Source organism: Osmerus eperlanus, chromosome 20, assembly GCF_963692335.1.
Source record: "Osmerus eperlanus chromosome 20, fOsmEpe2.1, whole genome shotgun sequence".
In the NCBI taxonomy this organism is placed as follows: domain Eukaryota; kingdom Metazoa; phylum Chordata; class Actinopteri; order Osmeriformes; family Osmeridae; genus Osmerus; species Osmerus eperlanus.
Window position 1 is genome coordinate 10782843 of NC_085037.1, and position 16741 is coordinate 10799583.

General features: G+C 47.1%; 2 protein-coding genes across 4 annotated transcripts; both read left to right on the top strand.

The window, feature by feature from the left end:
- Nucleotides 1–2260: 2260 nt before the first annotated feature.
- matn1 (matrilin 1) lies at nt 2261–8574 on the top strand. Of its 2 annotated transcripts, XM_062445841.1 has the most exons (10): nt 2267–2593; nt 4123–4307; nt 4474–4638; nt 4786–5008; nt 6115–6237; nt 6562–6734; nt 6839–7070; nt 7294–7446; nt 7592–7670; nt 7817–8574. In XM_062445841.1, exons 1-10 carry the CDS (start codon nt 2506–2508, stop codon nt 7866–7868), a joined length of 1473 nt encoding a protein of 490 aa, XP_062301825.1. In that variant the 5' UTR covers nt 2267–2505; the 3' UTR covers nt 7869–8574. The 2 variants fall into 2 exon arrangements, with proteins under 2 accessions (XP_062301826.1, XP_062301825.1); XM_062445842.1 differs by lacking the exon at nt 6115–6237 and having other exon boundaries at nt 2261–2593.
- Nucleotides 8575–10368: 1794 nt separating this feature from the next.
- Nucleotides 10369–16004, top strand: sesn2 (sestrin 2). Of its 2 annotated transcripts, none has more exons than XM_062445849.1 (11): nt 10369–11384; nt 12091–12156; nt 12272–12460; nt 12638–12820; nt 12976–13197; nt 13319–13454; nt 13566–13681; nt 13795–13878; nt 14077–14183; nt 14381–14525; nt 14583–14615. In XM_062445849.1, the coding sequence occupies exons 1-11, from the start codon at nt 11022–11024 to the stop codon at nt 14586–14588; spliced, it is 1617 nt and encodes a 538-aa protein (XP_062301833.1). In that variant the 5' UTR covers nt 10369–11021; the 3' UTR covers nt 14589–14615. The 2 variants fall into 2 exon arrangements, with proteins under 2 accessions (XP_062301833.1, XP_062301831.1); XM_062445847.1 differs by lacking the exon at nt 14583–14615 and adding an exon at nt 15333–16004 and having other exon boundaries at nt 10370–11384.
- Nucleotides 16005–16741: the final 737 nt, after the last annotated feature.

A 16741-nucleotide genomic window follows, 5' to 3' on the forward strand; every position in this document is an offset into this window, starting at 1 on the left:
TATGCACACACTTTCCTTCATATCAGAAGGAGAGAGGCCCGTGGACCTGCACAGGAGCTGCACAGGAGCGCTGTTCATCTCTGGATCCGTCACAACAGCACGTTTAACCTCAGTTTGTCTCAGCTCTATAGGCATCTTTGTGTGTGTGTGTGTGTGTGAAAGCATAGAGAAAGGCAGAAATTATGTGTTATGGAGAAGGTTTTCGTATAGGTTTATGTTTGTGATGGAATACAGTATGTACAGACGTGTGTGTGTGTGGGATGGCCTCTGTCCTCCTCGTTCCCGCCATCTAAATATTTACTTGGTATTCTGAGATGCAAAAAGGGAACTTGTTTCAATATTTATGGATGTGGTCAAACACGAAATCCTTACAGTCTTTCCTAACCCGCCTCTTTCTCTCTCACACACACACACACACACACACTCAGAAAGAGGTAGATGAAGAAATCTTTTCATTACATAAACACAGTCTGGCTCCTGTGTGAGACCATTATGTATGACTTGTTATGTTTTCATTGCGTAGATTTTTTGTAGAGGCTTTAAATGAAAGAAATGTATAAATGGAGAGACGGGGGAGGAGGGAATGATGAGAGAAAAGAAAGAATAGGGTGGTGGGGGAAAGAGGAAGTCAGGAGGAGATGAGTGGAAGGGCCTGGGCTAGATATCGGAGAGTAAGTTCTTTCAAAACAAGTTCTGAATTGTAGACAGGGTTAGAGTTGTGAACCTAAGATACCTGCACGTATTGTAGTCCCCGACTTGCTAATATTGTCGGGCACAACTAGTTCTATGAGTGTGTGTGTGTTCTTCCAATGTTGGAAACCATTCCTAGAGATGGCATCCAGGAATATTGCCTTGCTTTCATCTGTCGCCCTGTTGTAAAACACGTACACACGCACACACACACACACACACATCCCCTCTGTTGACTTTGCTGTGTGTTGAGTAGGAAGTCTGTCTGGGCAGTTACTGTACTGCTTCACCTCACATTCCCCCTCCACTCCCCCCCTCAATCAGGGCTTGTTCAGGTGGGGTGGGGGGGGTGCTCAAGGGGAGGGCGGGGGGGGGGCACCAAGGAATGTGGGGTTGGGTTAGGTGGGGTGGGATGTCTGGAGGAGAACAGGGGTCTCTGTTCTGTGTTCCATGTTAGAGAAGGATGGGGAGAATATTTTGATGAGAGTGTGTGTTCTGTTTAATGTCTTGATTAGTGGGGACCAGATCTGGCCTGACTGTTACTGAGTGTGGGAAGGTGGGAAGAAGAGACAGACAGGCGCAGGAGTCGACCCATACAACGCTTAACCACCAAATAAGTATAATGGACATAAACATTGCAGTGGAAATTTGGTGCTTTCCTAAGAGAAGAGAGAGGAAGGGAAGGACACATTGCACAGTGTTGTAACACGCCCCAGTAGAGAGAGCCAGAGAAAATGGAACAACCTGTACTGTATGCAGGTAATCATACAATTTGACACACACACACGCCAGAAGCCAAACCTCTCTCTCTCATCCTCTCTGATACAGCGGACAGAGATCCCACAGTCAATCAGACTAAGTTCGTTAGATGTTGCATTCCATAAACACACTGTGAAACATCTGTGCGTGCGCACACACACACACACACACACACACATCTATGGCCAGAGTAGTGGGAACACTGTATGCTGTGTATGGTGGCTCGCTTTCACTTCCGGACCATAAATGTGTGTTTGCTATACGAGCGAACACCGGAGAAAAGAGGAATTCATGTTGGTGTTTATTTGAGCTTTTTGCCAAATCCAACCTGGGGTGGTGCTGGCCCGCACCCTGCGCTAAGCCCCATGAGGTCCTGTACCCCCAACTTCACACACACACACACACACAATGTCATGGTACACGTGTATACCCCACACACACACTCACTTGCCCACTCAAACACATACAGAACATACACACACATACACATAGCCACACATATTGCAAATACTGAATGCAGACTCCAAAAACACCCACACACACTTACATACACACACAGTCACACACATTGCATATAGTGAATGCAGACTCCAAAAACACACACACACACTCACTTGCCCACTCAAACACATATAGAACATTTATACACCTTTTACACTCAAATATACCCGTCCATCCTACTTACATCAAGGTGTGTTTGTTTTTCCATGCCCACCATTTAAGGTCCTCCCAAAGCAGGTATTTCCCTCTTGGACACACACACACACACACTCCACGCACACACAGTGGGGGTATAGAGGGGGGCTCTCTGTGGGGAAGTGTGAAGCAGTTGCATTGATAACCTGCAGTTGGAAGAGAGAGAGTCTCACTTTGTGGCCGTCCCTGCGTGGTCCTCTTCTCCTCCTGCCCTGACACCCAGAGTCTCCCTCACCCAGAGTCTCCCTCACCCAGAGTCTCCCTCACCTGGGCTCCTGTCTGGGACTGCGTCTGGTCGTCCGCTTGCTCGCTCGACCCTCCACTCCGCTCCTCCACTCCGCTCCTCTTCCCTCGGTCGTCATGACGCGCTCACCGCCGTTTTTCCTGCTTCTGCTTGGCCTCATGGGAGCTCACGCCACCGTGGACGTCCGCACCGCTGCCGCCATGGGTAAGATCTGCTCTGATCTGGTCTGATCTGGTCTGGTCTGATCCTGACCTTCAGATCTGACCTTTAACCTCTAAAGCCACAATACAGTTAAGATTGCTAAGATTGACTCTCGGTCCAAAGTGTGTGACTGATGCTTTTGAAGATCATGCTGTGGACGTACTGTCCGAGACTTCTTCCCTGTCTTAACCCCTGGGGTGAATACAATTGAGTTATATTAATGGAATGCCAACTAGCCTCTGAGTTTGACACCGAACTCGGATAGCGTAAACCTGCAGGCTCAGACCTCCACCAGGTTCCTGTAGTCCATGCTGACCTTCCAGGCTCTTTGTGGGGGTGCTGTGTGAGGGAGCAGTGTGGATCCACCTCAACGGGCTCCAGAGCTGGATTTAACCTGACTAACCTCACTTGAAGGATTCTTTCATCTTCATCGTTTTAGGTGATACTGGGTGTCCATAGGTGGTTAAGAACTGTTTTGTGGAAAGATAATGTGGGATTAATGGACATTGTGTGGACTGGATTGATATGAGACTTGAAGTTGTAATTTGACGATGCATTTTATCCTTTTGTTTCTTGGTATACATGTGAATATGGTTTTCAGGTCTGTGGGTTGGGTATAGGGTGTGCAGATGCTGTGTGTGTGGGTTATATACAGTGTATGTGTATGTTCAGTGTTGGATGGAGGAGGGGGGGTGAGATATGGATTGAGGGAGGGAGAGAGGTGAAGGGAGAGAAGGGAGATCAGTGATGTTTAATAATGTGTTTCAGGGATCCTACAACTCCTAAAATGTCAAATCAATATTTCAATCATTCTGGATCTCTTTAGCTGACGTTATGATTGGATTGAATGGTAGTTTCGGTGGATATTTATTCTGGAAACATGAATTTTTGTGACTGATGCTTTTGTATGCTCTCACATACCCTCTCTCTCTTTCTCTCTTACTCTCTCTTTCACACACACACACACACACACACACTAGAGGACTGTTGGTAGGCAGATACACACACAGCTTTAAGTGCTTCGTGACCTCAAACTGGACAAACTGGTTGATCGATCTTTTGATCATGCGTATATTCCTCATTCCTTTTTGAAACCTGCTGTCCATTCCTCCTCTCATCACCCGTTCCCTCCATCCCCGTGATCTGCTACTTTCTTCCCTCCTCCTCCTCCTCCTCTCTCTTCCACAACCTCCCACATCTCCCTCTGCATCTCACCATCCCTACAAGCCCCTCCGCCTTCTCTCCAGCTCCCCCCCCCACTGCTCACCTCCTTCCCTCCCTCCTCTCCTCTCTCTACACTCAGTCCAGACAGACGCACAATGTGAAGTTTGTTTCCTTCAACAGTTTGCCCATAAAAAACATAACTTCATGATTGATTGCCATGAAATGGGCTCCCTTCATCCACTCATCCTAAAATAAACATTCTATTCAGATGATGGAACAATCACCTCAATTGTAATTCTTGGATCTTTATATATATATATCCAATTATATTTAATAATTGGTCCTGATGGTTCTCTCTGCCTGTGTAGCGGCTGGACTGTGCAACACCCGTCCCACCGACCTGATCTTCATCGTGGACAGCAGTCGCAGTGTGCGCCCGTCAGAATTCGAGCAGGTCAAAGTGTTCCTGGCCAAGGTCATCGAGGGGCTTGATGTGGGCCCCGATGCCACCCGGGTGGGAGTGGTCAACTACGCCAGCCGTGTCAAGAACGAGGTGTGTGTGGTTGTGTGTGTGAGGTTGTGTGTGTGTGCATCAACTCTTGTTTGAGGTTCAGGCCACCGTGTTACTGAACCAACATCAGGATTCAGTTTCAAACTAATATGGCAGCAGGTTCATCCGACCACAGCTGTGACCCAGGCCACCTGTTGTGTTGCTGCAGGTATCTCTGAAGACTCACCGCACCAAGGCAGGCCTGGTGAAGGCTGTGACCAAGATCGAACCCCTCTCCACTGGAACCATGACCGGCCTGGCCATCCAGTTTGCCTTGAACGTTGCCTTCAGTGAGGCTGAAGGGGCGCGGGTGAAATCCCCAGACATCAGCAAGGTCTGACCCTCACTCACTCACACATACACACGCACACACACACATGCACACACAACACACTCTTACACCTTGGGCTCCCTTATTTCATGCATATCCGCCATCCTCCCTGCTCTACCCCTCCTCCCCCACCCCCCAACCCCCCCCCAGGTTGCCATCATCGTGACAGACGGCCGCCCCCAGGATAACGTGCGCGAGGTTGCGGTGCGCGCCCGCGAGGCAGGCATCGAGCTGTTCGCCATCGGCGTGGGCCGCGTGGACATGAATACGCTGAAGCAGATGGCCAGCGAGCCTCTGGACGACCACGTGGACTACGTGGAGAGCTACAGCGTCATCGAGAAACTCACCAAGAAGTTCCAGGAGGCTTTCTGTGGTAAGAAAGACATGAAGGAATGAAGAGAGGCGTGGGGGAGGGGGAGGAGGGAGTGGAGAGGGAGGAGAAAGTTTAGCCGGTGAAGCTCGGTTAAACTCACTCCTCAAGTATGTAACAGGCCACCCGCGTCAATGAATAGCTAGCTTTTCGTTGGCGTAGCTGGTAGTGGTCGTGCTTGGGATGCCCGAGGTGGAAGGTTCGATCCCAGCAAGGGGCGAACATCGGCCAAGTGTAGCTCTGATGGAGCAAGACCAAGTCTGTTACATAAAATAAAAAATTAAGAAACTAGTGCCATAATACACAACGCACGAGGAGTACACAACCGCCACAAAAGCAGAGTAAGTTATCAAGATCCTCCACTTCACCAAGATCCGCTCCTTCACCAAAGGAGCTGGCCTGGTGGGCTTGCACCCATGGTAAGGTTCAGGGGCTGCATTTCATTTCAAAACATTGTTCCCTGCCCTTCTGTTCTGTTTTATGACGTCATGCACATCGAACATGTTCTTTTTGGAGAACTAAAGGGAGTGAAAACCTTTTTGGAATGAAATGCAGCCTAGCTTTTCAGCGTCCCTTTCTGTGTTTGGGGCGCAACTGAAGCGCCTGTGATTAGTGTTCCCTTAGGGTTGATTCAAAAGTATTTTCCAATCAGTGAAGCTCCTTAAAAGGTGGAGCCTCCAGCACTTTGACTGGCACCTACTTACAGCCAATCATGTTGCAGGGATTCCCAAAGGGATGGAGCTGCACGTGCACAGGTTTGGGTCGTTATTGGACGAGCCTGTACCATAATTTGGAATCTAATTGGATTGGTACAGATTACTTCAATACTTCCCACCCTGTCAAGTTTAATGGTCCACTCTGCCCATATGTTAATATAAAATCAAAATACATTATTTTGAAGATCATCAACTCAATAAATCACAGTGGATCATTAAAATATTACATTTTCCTCAGTTTTCAAACTGACATAGTTTTATTCTCATCCCTTAACCCCTCACCACCCGACTGTGTGTGCGTGTGTGTGTGTGATGTGTTTCTGTGTGTTTTTGCTTTTTGTGTGTGTGTGCGTGTTTTTGCTTTTTGTGTGTATCTCTGCATGCGAACCACAGTGTCGGACCTGTGTGCCACTGGAGATCATGACTGTGCGCAGGTATGCATCAGCAGCCCTGGATCATTCAAGTGCGCCTGTAAAGATGGCTTCACCCTAATGGCCGATGGGCGCAGCTGCAGTGGTGAGTGTGTGTGTCTGTGTGTGTGTGTGTGTGTGAGAGAGAGAGAGAGAGAGAGAGAGAGAGAGAGAGAGAGAGAGAGAGAGAGAGAGAGAGAGAGAGAGAGAGAGAGAGAGAGAGAGAGAGTCTGTTCCTAACACCGCCCTCCCTCCCTCCTTCTCCCTCCCTCCCCCCTTCCCTCCCTCCCCACCTCCCTCCCTCCCCACCTCCCTCTCTCCCCCTCCCTCCCTCCCTCCCCACCTCCCTCCCCCACTCCCTCCCCCCCTCCTTCCCTCCCTCTCTCCCTCCCTCCTCCCCACCTGTCCTCTCTCTCTCCCTCCTCCTCAGCCTGCAGCAACGCTGCCACAGACGTGGTGTTCCTCATCGACGGCTCCAAGAGCGTGCGGCCGGAGAACTTTGAGCTGGTGAAGAAGTTTATCAACCAGATCGTTGACAAACTGGACGTGTCGGAGGCCAAGGCCCACGTGGGGCTGGTGCAGTACTCGAGCGCTGTCAAACAGGTGGGTGCGTCAGTGTGTGTTTGTCTACGTTTGCATTTGAGCGTTTGTTTGTTTTAGAAACAACCTCATACGTGCACCCTTTTCTCGTGTTTATTTGTTTTCAGGAGTTCCCCCTCGGTCGCTACAACAACAAGAAGGACCTGAAGGATGCTGTGAAGAAGATGGCCTACATGGAGCGTGGGACCATGACCGGGCAGGCCCTGCGCTACCTGACCGACAGCAGCTTCATGCCCTCCCAGGGGGCACGGCCCGGGGTCACCAAGGTGGGCATCGTCTTCACCGACGGCAGGAGCCAGGACTATATCGGAGATGCCGCCCGCAAGGCCAAGGAAAACGGTAAAAGGGGAGATGGAAGGAGGCCAGGGGTGTTTGCTGAAGGAGGGAGGTGGGATTTGGGGGGTGTAAATGTTCTAGGAGCTCTCTGTGAGAACTCGGAAGGTCAAAATAGTAGCTGATGGTCAAATTAGTACCTGAGTAACGGACTGTTTTTGAATCTAGGTTATAAACAAGCAAGGGGGAAAAAACCCTGAATGTACCACCTGTTTGGTGCTTGTTTCAGGCTTCAAGATGTATGCCGTGGGAGTTGGTAATGCGGTTGAGGATGAGCTGAGAGAGATCGCCTCAGAGCCCACTGGGGAACACTACTTCTACACCGCCGACTTCAAAGCCATGACCCAGATCGCCAAGAAGCTGCAGATCAACATCTGTCAAGGTCCCACACACACACTCTCACACACACTCCCTCACACACCCCCTCTACGTAAACACACCTCTCTCACACGTATTGTGTTCCCAGATGTACCACAAAGGTTTTTCGGTACCATGCCTTATTCTGAGGCGGTTCTTCTGTTCCACAGAGGAAGACCCGTGTGAATGTGACTCCCTTGTAAAGTTCCAGAAAAAAGTAGAAGATGCCCTGCAGTTGCTAACGAAAAAACATATCCTTCAACTGTCGAGCGCTTCAGGATGTGTGATTGGTGAGAAGGGGAGATCTACGTGTGAGTGTTTGTGATTGGTTAAGATTGTTGTGAATGTCCTTGAAGGTTCTGTCCTCTGTCTGTGGATTCCTTGACTGTGATTTCACTGGAGACCGTGTCCAAGAGGATTGCTGCGCTGGAGAACAAAATCGTCTGAGGACTCACACACATCCCTCGTCAATAGCGCCCCCCCCCCTCTCCACACACACACACATACACACACACACACTATTTACTTCCTGTACATTACAGAAAAGGAGCCTGTGAGAACCTGGACCCCTGTTCTTTTCCCCTCCTTTCCTTCCCCTGCCCTCTTTATCTCCGCTTCTGTCTGTCTCAGCTTGTCCATCACTTGTCTCTTTGGAGACGAAGCACTGGTCGCCATGTCGACTGGGGAGAGATCCCTGGTTTGTGTGTGCTCCTGAAGGTCTTCCCCCATTGGCAGCCTCTGTGTGTGTTAATAAAAGTCTTCCCTCATAGGGAATCGGTGATTGTACACTGAAGGGTCCTCACTAAGGCAGCTTGCGTATACTGTAAAGTCTTCCTCCATCGACAGCTTGCGTGTGCGCACTGAAAAGTCTTCCCCTATTGGCGGCCTCTGTGTGTGCACTATAAAGTCTTCCTTGAAGAGAGTTTGTGTCCTGTCATACCCCAATAGACCATCACCTTTACATTTTGATCTGTTTTTTTCCTCCTCTCTATCTCTCCTTCCTCCTTTGCTTATACCTTCCCTATTTTTCCAAAGGTATCTTTCATTTTATATGGAATATATATATAAAGGTAATTTAATATAAGACTGGTCTTGAAGATACATGTGTTCATGCTTTTTTATTTTCCTAAATAAAGATGATTCAGGAAGTAAACATTGCAAGATCATAAAACTGCAATTATAAACAACATGGGTGTGTGGTGGGATATGCTACACTCACAGAAACATACAATCATACAAGCTGGGCTCGAAAATATGGCTTGGTTGGGCTACAGCCACACCAATAATTATGTTAGCCCCACCATGAAACAAGCAAACAAATTGTGTATTCTATTGTGTATGTATTCACATTGAAATTCAGACATTGATTTGAGCCCCACGACTGTATGGATTGCTTAATTAGTGTTGCAAATAACCGAGACCCATGTCAGAATGTCAAAATGCAAAAACACAAGAATTTACATTTTGGGACAGTTAAGTTCAGTTTGGGACAGTTAATTTTGCACTTTTGGAGTGGACAGTGAGGAAAAGTGAGTTGCGAGCCCTGCATACAACCATGGTCCATGCACGCACACTCTATGGCAAGCCTTTTTAACATTTAAAAGCTAAGTTTGACTATCCGGAATTAACATTGTAGATATCAACAACGTCTTTCTGACTAGTCGTAATTACATTTTGGATAGTTGGAATTGTCATTCAAGATATCTGTAACGTAATTGTGACTAGTCGAAACTACAGTTAGAGATATCTGTAATTCAGTTTTGACTAGGCAAAACTGAATTACAGATATCTGCAATGACGTCATTGGAAACGACATTCAACTCGTCACACATCTTAAATGACAATTGCGGATATCTGTAATTCAGTTTTGACTAGACAGAATGAAAGTTAAAGATATCTCAAACGTCATTATGACTAGTGCAAATTATTGTGCATGACGTTGCTCTATTTTAGATATCCATAAATACGTAATTCCCCCTCCCCGCCATAATCAAAGTGAATGGATAAACGAGCAGTCATGGCGTTGGCTGTAATCGAAAAAACCACCAGAAAATGGCATGACCACCTAACCCTAACCCTAATTAAAAGTTAACAGGTGCTCCGCCTAAAGTGGGATGCGGGCCTAACAATGATTTGCATACACATACAGATATCTGCAACGTCATTTCGCCTAGTCAAAACTCTAATTCAAGATATCTGTAATTACATTTTGACTAGGCAGAATGAAAGTTACAGATATCTCAAATTTCAGATATCTCTAATCAAAATTAATTTCAAGATATCTATAACTTGATAATAGATATCTACAATTAAATTATGACTATCCCTAACTGCAGTTAAAGATATCTACAACGTCATTTTGACTAGTCATAATTCCAGTTACAGATATCTACAACGTAATTTCGCCTAGTCAAAACTTAATTTAAGATATCTCAAAATGAACATGTAGATATCTTGAATTGAGGTGAATTAAAGATATCTTGAACTGGAGTTATGACTAGTCAGAATCAAATTGTAGATATCTCAAACTGGAATTACAGATATCTACAATTCAGTTGCGGATATCCGTAATTCACATAGTGGATATCCGCAACTGAATTGTAGATATCTGTAATGATAAACCCCATACAAATGAATGTCAAAAGTGACGTCATTTGTCCTAGGAAGAATGTCTTTGTGGATATCTGAAATGACAATTATGGATATGAAGAATGTAATTGCGGATATCTGAAATGTTCTTTTTGACTAGGCAAAACTGAATTACAGATATCTGCAACACATATCCAGTCTAGCTGTTAAATGTTAAAAAGGCTTGCCATACACACTCACAAGATCAAACTGTTGGAGATCGTTACTTCCGGTTTAATGATCCACGAACGTTGTGCATCGTATGTCACGACACAAAAAGTTGTATTTTCACTGACAAGACATGTTGGAATTAAATAAGGATCAAGAGTTGAGATCTAAGTAAAATGTATGTTACTGATTAGATTAACTAGTATTATCAAGCAAACCAACTTAAAAGTAATGTCTGACGTCACCAGTTTGTCGGCGCTTTCTGGTGCTAATCAATGACCCCGGCAACAAACGAAAAGTCCTGATGCAAGTTCGCCAACTTTTAAACACAGGACTAGCAAGCTTACTCGATGAATACCACATTGACTATATTATTATTTGACACCGGCAAAAACACTGTGGCAAACAAACAAGCGCCTTTATTTTGTTTAATGGAAACGTACAGGATTGCACTAACTAGCGATTCAACTCTTACCTACGTAGCTAGGCTAGCATTACAGTAGCTAAGCTGCTAGCCTAGCTTGCCAGCAGCCTCGTCTGTTCTGAGTTCAGTGAACGCCGGTTGGTTGCAGTGTTAGATAGTTAGCTAGGTTACTAGATAGCTACGAAGAGCGTCGGCTTTTCGTTAATTTGCTGATAGCTTATGTATGGCTGCACATTATCAACGCGTTCTAAATGTAAAATCTAGTGAGCTAACCTCTTACACTTGATTTTGTGTGTAGTCTCGCTGTATGTTGCGTGAGTCTACTGGTAGATAGCTAGCTAGCTTTCTCAGTAGTCTGCTATCAAGTCAAGATTTAAGAGATGGCGCAGGAGCAAGCCACGAACGTACAGTGCGAATGTACTACTAACGGGAAGAGCGAACAAGGTTTGGGAATCAATCCTTCAAACGGACAACCCAGTCCTCAACCTCAGACCCATGTTGAGTCAGAACCCGAACTTGGACCAAACCCCAAGAGCTTTTCACGTCTGTGCAGTAGAGACAAAGCCGAGCGAGACGCAGCTTTGGTAGAGCTGACCCAAAGCATAATGGCCTGTTTGGGTCTAGATCGACCCGGTTCTGCTCGGATCGATAAAAACACCCTGGTGCAGCTTCTCCGAGTATCTCACTCGTGCCCTTTACCGGAGGTTCGCGAAAAAGCAGCTGAACTGTTACAAACTGCACAGGTAGGTTATAATTGCCAAGTCATTCATCGGTTGAAGTACGTTTGTTTCTTGTAAATATTCACTTTAGAGCTTGGATATATTGAGTTTATTAGCGGTTATAAATTTGGAGGACTTGAAGAATGGAGGACTTTCCCATGACACATATGACTCGGCTGATTAGACATTATTTCATTTGAATTTATTTGTCTTCTTGCATGTCGATTTCATCAGGTGTGATGCAAGATTCTAGCATTTTACAGTTACAAACCACGCCCCCGTATGGTGTACAAAACAGACACACCCCCCTTTCAATCCAGCAGCTGAGAAACAACATATTTTCCTTAGATCGTGCAGTAGTTACGTTTTCAACCCAGGAGTTATTGATTGTCATTATCTGTACCCGTTTGGTGAATGACAGTGAGTACGAACGTTTGAAGTTAAATGTGAAGTTAAACCAGTTGGCACTAGGACATGGTAATTTGCTACAGATATTGTTGTGGTCTTACCACACTTTCAGCTCTCCTTTGTTGTTATTGTGGATTGGGAGATTTTCATAGAAATGAACCTACTAGGTTCTAGACTGTTTTCATCAAACCTTTTTCCTAACCCCTTAACTTTTTTCTCGCCCTCTTTCTCTCCCTTTCTTTCTTTCCCTCTCCCTTTCTTTCTTTCTTTCCCTCCCTCTCCTTCTCTTTCTCTCCCTCTCCTTCTCTCCCTCTGTTTTTAGGAGCGAGGTGTGGAGGTACCTCGGGCTTTAGCTCCAGGTCCAAGTGCCTTCATCCCAACTAAACAGGTGCGTCTTTCTCTTGCGCGCGCGTGTATGTGCACAGTAGCAGGAGACATTTTCCTGCCTGGTAAGACTGTTGACGTAGCGTAACGACTGCATGCCTGTGCTCCTGGCTCCTCAGATTCTGGAGGAGGGGCTAGATCAGAAAGTCCTGATGGAAGCCTTCCTCTCATTGGGCCGTCTGGATCACATCACCATGGTGATGGCGTTGCACCCCGCCTACCTCAGCTGCTTCCTGCGTACCCAGCATGCTCTGCTGCAGCTGGACGGCCCACTGCCACACCCCTGGAGACACTACATCTTTATCATGGTGAGGGGCGGGCACTGACCTCAGCCTGCCTGTCTGTGATTGGTGTTTCCGTGCAGTCCATCAAATCACGATTTCAAACCTGATTTCAAACAGTGACACATATTGTTTTTAAGCAGTGTGTTGTATTATAAGCGCATGAATTAGTAACTAAGCCGTGTGTTTTGTCTGTCTCTCCAGGCGGCAGCTCGTCACCACTGTTCCTACCTGGTGCAGCAGCACAGGGCCGGGTTCCTGGAGGTGGGCGGGGAGAAGGGCTGGCTTGCAGGGCTTCAGCACGCTCCGCCCAAACTCCAGAGCCTCAACACACTCAACATGCTGCTGGCACATCGCCCCTGGCTTATAACCCAGCAGCATATACAGGTTAGACACGCCCTCACTCTCTCACTGATGGGGAAAAACGTCTGATAAGGTCTATTAAATAACACGTATGTAACTTTTTTTATATTGTTTTGATGTCATATTAAAAAGTCGATTCAACTGATGCCACATTCTATTCCTGTTTCTCCGACCGACAGGAATTAGTTTGTCCCGGGGCCGAATCTCGCTGGTCATTGGCCGAGCTGATCCATGCCGTGGTTCTAATAACACATGCCCACTCGCTGTCGTCCTTTTCCTGGGGGTGTGGCCTAAACCCTGAACCTGACCATACAGGAGGCCACGCCTTCAACCCGCCGTCGCCCAATAGTCACCGACCACGCAGTCCTAGTAGCCCCGCCCATGAGGACGGCAGACAGGAGGTGTGGCTCACTGTCTCGTGTTCGTTCCTCCGCCATCGGTAATCTCTGACACGTACTCCTCCTCTAAGCGCTTTTTTCCTCCCCCTCTCTCTGCCTGTATGTGTGGTGTCTCTCCCTCCAGTTGGGGGATGGAGGGATGGAGGTGGAGGTGCTACTGAAGAGGATGGAGGAGTTGCAGCAGCAGGAGGAGGAAGAATGCAGTCAGGAGGAGATGATCACTCGCTTCGAGAGGGAGAGAAGTGAGAGCATACCCACAGGTATGGCTGGGCTCTCCGTCACTCAGACACACACTTGTAATGGAAGACGCACACATACACAAAAACACGCACCAAAGGCAAATAAGACTGACATTTGACCTGTGTGTGTAGCGGTGGTGCGCGGAGCTTCTTCTAACTTGGTCTTGAGGTTCGTGGAGGATCCAGAGTTCGGCTACGAGGACTTCGCTCCGAGAGGAGAACAATCCCCGCCCACCATGAGAGCACAGGTGTGTGTTTATGAAAAACACACTCCACCAATTCACTGGTCTCTATCGGGTTCATTGTGGGTGTTTGTGGTAGACGTGCCCTCTGTAGACATGCATGTTTTGTGTTTGTGCAGGACTACTCTTGGGAAGACCACGGCTTCTCGCTCGTCAACAGACTACTGCCTGACATGGGACAGCTACTGGATGAAAAGTTCCAGGTGACCTTTAACCCCTCCACTTTAACCTGCCAACTCTGCCAAGGCCTTGACATCATCGTCATCCGTGGCAGAAGCATTTGGCATTAAGCAGATGTGTGATATCTGTAGAGTTAGTGAATCTGTACTGATGATAAAGTGATGGAGGGGTGGGTGGAGTGATGGTTGTCATGGTGACATTCTCTACTCCTCTGTCCTCAGGTCGTGTACGGGTTAACGTATCACAGGATGGCCATGCATGAGGGAGTGGACACGCAAACCCTCCGGAAAGCCCTGTGGAACTACATCCAGTGTGTCTATGGAATACGGTGAGTGTCTCTCTCTCTCACTCTATATATATTTTGCTCTGTCTCTCACTGCCTCACTCGCTCTTTCTCTTTCTGTCTTTGACTCTCTTTCTCAAGCTCTCTCGCTCTGTCTCGCTCTCCCTCTCTCTTTTACCCTCTCCCTGTCTCTGTTTCTCTACAAACACGCCAGTATGACTGACTGACATTTGTGTGTGCAGTTATGACGATTACGACTATGGCGAGGTCAACGTGCTGTTGGAGCGCGCCCTGAAGGTGTATGTGAAGACGGTGGCATGCCACCCCGAGCAGACCACCGCCAGAACCTACGCTTCCTTCTGGAGACACTTCCGCCACTCGGAGAAGGTGAGGCTCACACTCTAGCCGTGTCAGGTGTGGTGCTAACCCCTCCCTGTGTCTCAGGTGTGATGCTAACCCCTCCCTGTGTCTCAGGTGTGATGCTAACTCTTCCTTGTGTCTCAGGTGTGATGCTAACCCCTCCCTGTGTCTCAGATGTGATGCTAACCCCTCCCTGTGTCTCAGGTGTGATGCTAACCCCTCCCTGTGTCTCAGGTGTGATGCTAACCCCTCCCTGTGTCTCAGGTGTGATGCTAACTCCTCCTTGTGTCTCAGGTGTGATGCTAACCCCTCCCTGTGTCTCAGGTGTGATGCTAACCCCTCCCTGTGTCTCAGGTGTGGTGCTAACCCCTCCCTGTGTCTCAGGTGTGATGCTAACTCCTCCTTGTGTCTCAGGTGTGATGCTAACTCCTCCTTGTGTCTCAGGTGTGATGCTAACCCCTCCCTGTGTCTCAGGTGTGATGCTAACTCCTCCTTGTGTCTCAGGTGTGATGCTAACTCCTCCTTGTGTCTCAGGTGTGGTGCTAACCCCTCCCTGTGTCTCAGGTGTGGTGCTAACCCCTCCCTGTGTCTCAGGTGTGGTGCTAACCCCTCCCTGTGTCTCAGGTGTGATGCTAACTCCTCCTTGTGTCTCAGGTGTGATGCTAACTCCTCCTTGTGTCTCAGGTGTGGTGCTAACCCCTCCCTGTGTCTCAGGTGTGGTGCTAACCCCTCCCTGTGTCTCAGGTGTGATGCTAACTCCTCCTTGTGTCTCAGGTGTGATGCTAACCCCTCCCTGTGTCTCAGGTGTGATGCTAACCCCTCCCCTCTCTGCAGGTGCACCTCAACCTGCTGCTGATGGAGGCTCGACTTCAGGCTGCCCTTCTGTACACTCTGCGAGCCATCACACGTCACATGACATGATGGATGATGCACCATGACACACACACACTACATACTGTTTACGTCGCAATGATATGCAAGCACGCTCACTTACTCTAAGCCGTAGCACTACACACACACAAACACACATGCCTGTAGGCCCCCTTTACCCAGTACACTACACTGTGTGTGTACACTGTACACATGAACTCTAAGGTGAATGTTTTTTATATTGATTGATCAGGTTTAGCTATTTTGTTTAAATGCATGTGTGTGTGTTTGTGCACCAATGTGTGTGGTTTACTCTTTTGCACTCAGTGTTACTTCTGGTATTTCCAGCAAATGGCACATTGACCTATAGGAAACATTGTGAAACAGTCTTATCTGAATCAGTGTGATCTTTTATGAATGTGAAAGTTCCCAGTGGTCTGTTTTACCCATGTTGCAGTATTTTAAATCATATCTTTGCTGGAAATAAATACCTCAAGCTTAAGCCCTATGTTATGGTACAGCTAGTGCTTTTTATAGCAGCTACATCTCTCCCTGGGCAGCGCATCTGTTACAAGCATCCAACCCTAGATGTAATTGTATTTTTTTGTGTACAATAAAATATATATTTTATCAAAATATCTTTGTAATATTTTAACTTTAACATTTTAAATGTTTGGGTTCGAAGTGAAACTTGGGGTGCTTTCACACCTGACATGTTTGGTCCGTTTCAATCGGACCATGGTCCATTTTCTCTGAAAGTCCGGTTCGTTTGGAGAGGTGAGAACACGCATTCGAACTCTGGTGCGGACCAAACAACCGAACCATGGTCCCCCTAAAAAGACGGGACCTGTTCCGGTTCGAAGTGAACCATGGTTCGGTTCGCTTTAGGTCTGAACGTAATCAGACTTAATATTGACCTATTCCAGGAAACAAACCAAAATGTAATGCATTGTGGGTTGAAAAAGGAATTGACACTTGGCGGAGACAGCTGTGCCACTCATTAGCAGCAAAATTAGTTGAGGGAAAACGTGGGGGAATGATAAAGTGAAGGCTCTTCGGCAAATATGGGCTGATGATCATATTGCAGAGACTTGTGGAGACACATAACAGTAGCGATGTATTTAAATTATTTGGTGATATACTGAAATAAAGGGTCAGCATTGCACAGTGGACCAATGTTGGTTGAAAGCTAAAACAGCTAAAAGTGCGTGATGTTCTATAGAAAAGTGGTAGCTCGTCGGACGAAAAATCTTTTTTCCCATGCATGGTTTGATAACCTGGATATAATCCTGAGTAAAAGACCAACGAGCAACCCAAAAAACATTTCGTGGTGGAACACCAAATCATAACAATTGAAGATAGTATTGACATCG

What these genes read in the sequence shown, in the direction of transcription:
- matn1 (XM_062445841.1), top strand. Translation starts at nt 2,506, where the DNA reads ATGACGCGCTCACCGCCGTTTTTCCTGCTTCTGCTTGGCCTCATGGGA. An exon ending in CCGCAAGGCCAAGGAAAACG is followed by an intron (nt 7,071 to 7,293) that starts GTAAAAGGGGAG and finishes TGCTTGTTTCAG; the next exon opens with GCTTCAAGATGTATGCCGTG. An exon ending in CTGCAGTTGCTAACGAAAAA is followed by an intron (nt 7,671 to 7,816) that starts ACATATCCTTCA and finishes GACTGTGATTTC; the next exon opens with ACTGGAGACCGTGTCCAAGA.
- sesn2 (XM_062445847.1), top strand. Translation starts at nt 11,022, where the DNA reads ATGGCGCAGGAGCAAGCCACGAACGTACAGTGCGAATGTACTACTAAC. An exon ending in CCTTCATCCCAACTAAACAG is followed by an intron (nt 12,157 to 12,271) that starts GTGCGTCTTTCT and finishes CTGGCTCCTCAG; the next exon opens with ATTCTGGAGGAGGGGCTAGA. An exon ending in ACTTCCGCCACTCGGAGAAG is followed by an intron (nt 14,526 to 15,332) that starts GTGAGGCTCACA and finishes CCCTCTCTGCAG; the next exon opens with GTGCACCTCAACCTGCTGCT.